Source organism: Myxine glutinosa, chromosome 4 (genome assembly GCF_964187855.1).
Source record: "Myxine glutinosa chromosome 4, kmMyxGlut1.1, whole genome shotgun sequence".
NCBI lineage: Eukaryota > Metazoa > Chordata > Myxini > Myxiniformes > Myxinidae > Myxine > Myxine glutinosa.
The window spans coordinates 176,573,199-176,576,403 of record NC_136264.1 but is presented as its reverse complement, the minus strand read 5'-3'; the positions used below and the strand labels follow the sequence as shown (position 1 = coordinate 176,576,403).

Genomic DNA, 3,205 nt, shown 5'->3' with positions numbered 1-3,205 from the left:
ATCATCCTGGTGCTGCTCATGCAGGGAATTGCATCATCGAGTGCTTCGGAAGGTACATTAAGCCGGCTGTCCCCTCCATGTTCAAGAAAAGATGTTACATTTCGAAAAGGGTTTGTCACTGTGTGCGAGTGGTCCGGCCAAATTCCAAATGCCTGCTCCTACTACCGCTGCAAAGGCAATGGCAAACCACCCAGTGTATTCTCCGCATACATGCAGCTTCATCAGAACCAATGCTCTGGAGTATGTCGGATGCGACACTGGAATCTATGATTTAAAGTCAATCACAGCGTCGATTTTGGCGATTTTGAAAGTTCATGTTAACATTTTAAAGCTGCAAAACACGATCCAATCCTCATGCATTCATTTGATATTCCCAGAAACTCGGCTGTTCTTTCGTCCTGAGGATGCGCCAGAAGAGACATTTAGCGAGCAAAAATATATTCCCCCCCGCACCCCCCCCCCCCCCCCCCCGGAAAATTCACATGTACTTTCATGGAGGAGTTAGGATCCGGATCCCATCCACTATGTCGTTTTGTAAATAAATCCGGGAATTTTCAAAATGGAAATTCCTACGTCATGTCCATGTACGTGCGTCATCCGAGGCACCTGTCCGTATTATAGTGACGTTCTCGGCCCGGGAGGTCAGATTATCAATATGATGCAATAGTGAGTCAAAGTTAGCTCATCCTCGCCGCCCGAATGGCGATCACACCTGGGTGAGTTCGCGAATTGGCGTATCTCACCGAAAAGGGAAAGGATCCCGCAGGCCGCCCATACGATCAGGGACATTCCCACGCTGCCGGTGTTCGCCAGAATTCCTTTTGGAGATATGAAGATTCCGCTCCCGACGATGGTCCCGATGATGATGGAGATGCCACGCAACAGCGTGATCTTCTTCTTCAATACCACCCGGTCTCCATTGGCACCTGCGGCGGCGGCAGGGTCCGGCGTGGCGGCGTTCGCTCGTTTTCCCGAGGAAGACGTACAGCCAGGTAGAGGCGTCCTGTCCTTGTCATTACGGCTCGCGTGGTGAACGTCGTAGGCCGCTCGTCTGTGGTTCTTCATGTCGGTATGACGACGCACCCGGCTCGCCTGCAATGCGCTGTCGCGTCTCACTGCGGTTGCCACGACCACGACGCCCCTTTGCTCGCAAAGCTGCACAGCTGATCGACGTTCCGCGAGGATGAGGCGCAAATGCGAACCTGTTATTGGCTGAACGATGCTTCCAATGAGACGTGGATGCACTCGGTACATCCCACCTGGTCCGAGGATACTCTCCCGGCATTCCAAGCCTCTCCTCCAAAGGAACAGCGAGGGTAAGCTATAAAAAAAAAGGGGCGCGACGTGTTGTATTTGACCCGAGCAGCTTGTCTGTACAAATGGTTAACAATGTTATTTCACAGCGACAATTATTCGCACTCGTGGGGAAGTTTTTGGCCCAAGTCTTTCACGAACTGGCTGGCCAGGCCTGACGCTCAGCTATTTCGTTAGGGCAGGAATTTGGTGCCGGCGACAGATCGCCTACTCTCGCAACAGGACATCGTGGGATCTTTCGAAGATCGGGATTCAAACTCAGGCTACACATTTTAGAGTCAAGTGTGAATACCTTCTAAGACCTAAGTCATCCTGGGTGCACAATGATAGCATCAATACTAATAGGTACTTTTTGAAATGGCGTAATCTACCCCCAAATGCTCACGCACACACCCTAAGGGACTCCTGTGTTGGGGATGAAATAAAATATATTGTTACAGTTCTGCGAACTGTCACGCCATGGTGATTGCATGCAACATATGGGTTCCCGAGTTAGTTATTTCATTATTAAATGTCCAGATCACTAGTGCTCCCTTATGTCCAGTGGTTTTCAAAGGGAATATGCGTTGTGTGGGATGAGTTAGGTCCATTCCCCCTCTTCTATCTTTTAAAGGTGGGTGCGCCCTCCTTCTCTCGAGACCATCCCTCATTAGCGTATGTGTGCCAAAACTTCATTCAAACCTGCGAGCCAGAAGCAAACTGCCACAACCACTGCAGGAGCACCTCAACCACAGTTTAACCACCACAGGACTACAAAAAACTTCCATGCCACATCACCACCACCCCTACCCCCACCTCAAGACCAACGACCATTATCTCGTTTTATTTGCTCATCATTCGCTCATGCTTGCACCACAAGAGAGGCTCAACCACAATGTCGCTTCACCAACAGTGCCTCATCCACCAGACCACTGCAATCGTTTCAATCACCTGCCTGAATTTCACTGCTACAACCACGGCTTGTGCTGCTCAAGGACGCCAATGCGCCCACACGTGCTGAGCCACCACCAACGAAGCTCGCTACGGTTATGCAAATATGCGCTCGCTAAGCGGATAATGTCACACGGAGGCAAACATGCGGTAACCTTCCCAATGTTCCCTCCTGTCGGCGTTGACTCGCCGGTTGTCTATCATGCCATCTGAGCCCTTGCCTGGCATTTGGGTGGCGAACGGGGAATGATATACATCAGCCCCGTGTTAAGACGGGAGCTGAGACCCGTGGCCCATCGTGGGAGTGAACAAGCACCTTTTCTGACCGAAAAGCTCGCGGAGAGGATGACGTCACAGAGAGGCTCATTTGGGCCATTGAGCATTCTGCACCGGGACCATAAGGGGCGGCGTGTGACCTCTGCTCCTGGCGACCATGCCTGGAAAAGGCGGGGCATCACCTTTGACTGCTGTTGGACTCTGCCCCTCCCTAGATGCTTATAAGGTGTGTATATCTGCACCGAAGGGAGAGAGAGATATATGAGGACGGAGCCAAAGATCCTCGGAGAGAGACAAAGAGATATGAGGAGTAATCGAGGAGAACGGTTAGAGCGATTAGAAAACTGTCTGGATTGAGGAGGGAATCGTCTGGATCTTGAAGAATGAAGAAATCCTGACCGGAGAATGGAGAGGAGTGGAGAGGAATGTGAAGGAGCGCTGTAGCAAGCCGTGCAAGCGGATTCACTCTAAAAAGAGCAAGATGATTACTCCCCATTATCCCTTCCTCAGCACAGGGAAGCAACGGACTAGTCAGTCCTCATGCGGTGAGCCAAGAGGTCATCCAAAGGCTCTCCCTCCTATAATAATTATCTGTCTAAAACCTCTCTATCTTTCCCTCTGGTGCGAGTCTGATTTGGCACCAATGTTATGTTAAATAGGTAAGATTGTACAAGGGGTTATTTAA

At 50.7% G+C, this 3,205-nt stretch overlaps 1 protein-coding gene across 1 annotated transcript in view; it reads right to left on the bottom strand.

The window, feature by feature from the left end:
• The window catches only part of LOC137425504 (cystine/glutamate transporter-like), a 97,858-nt gene extending 96,566 nt beyond the window's left edge, over nucleotides 1-1,292 (bottom strand). Inside the window, exon 1 of the mRNA XM_068114008.2 lies at nucleotides 744-1,292. Within this exon, the coding sequence (XP_067970109.1) occupies nucleotides 744-1,254 (511 nt within the window). The 5' untranslated portion in view covers nucleotides 1,255-1,292. The remainder of the gene's footprint in view (nucleotides 1-743) is intronic.
• Nucleotides 1,293-3,205: the final 1,913 nt, after the last annotated feature.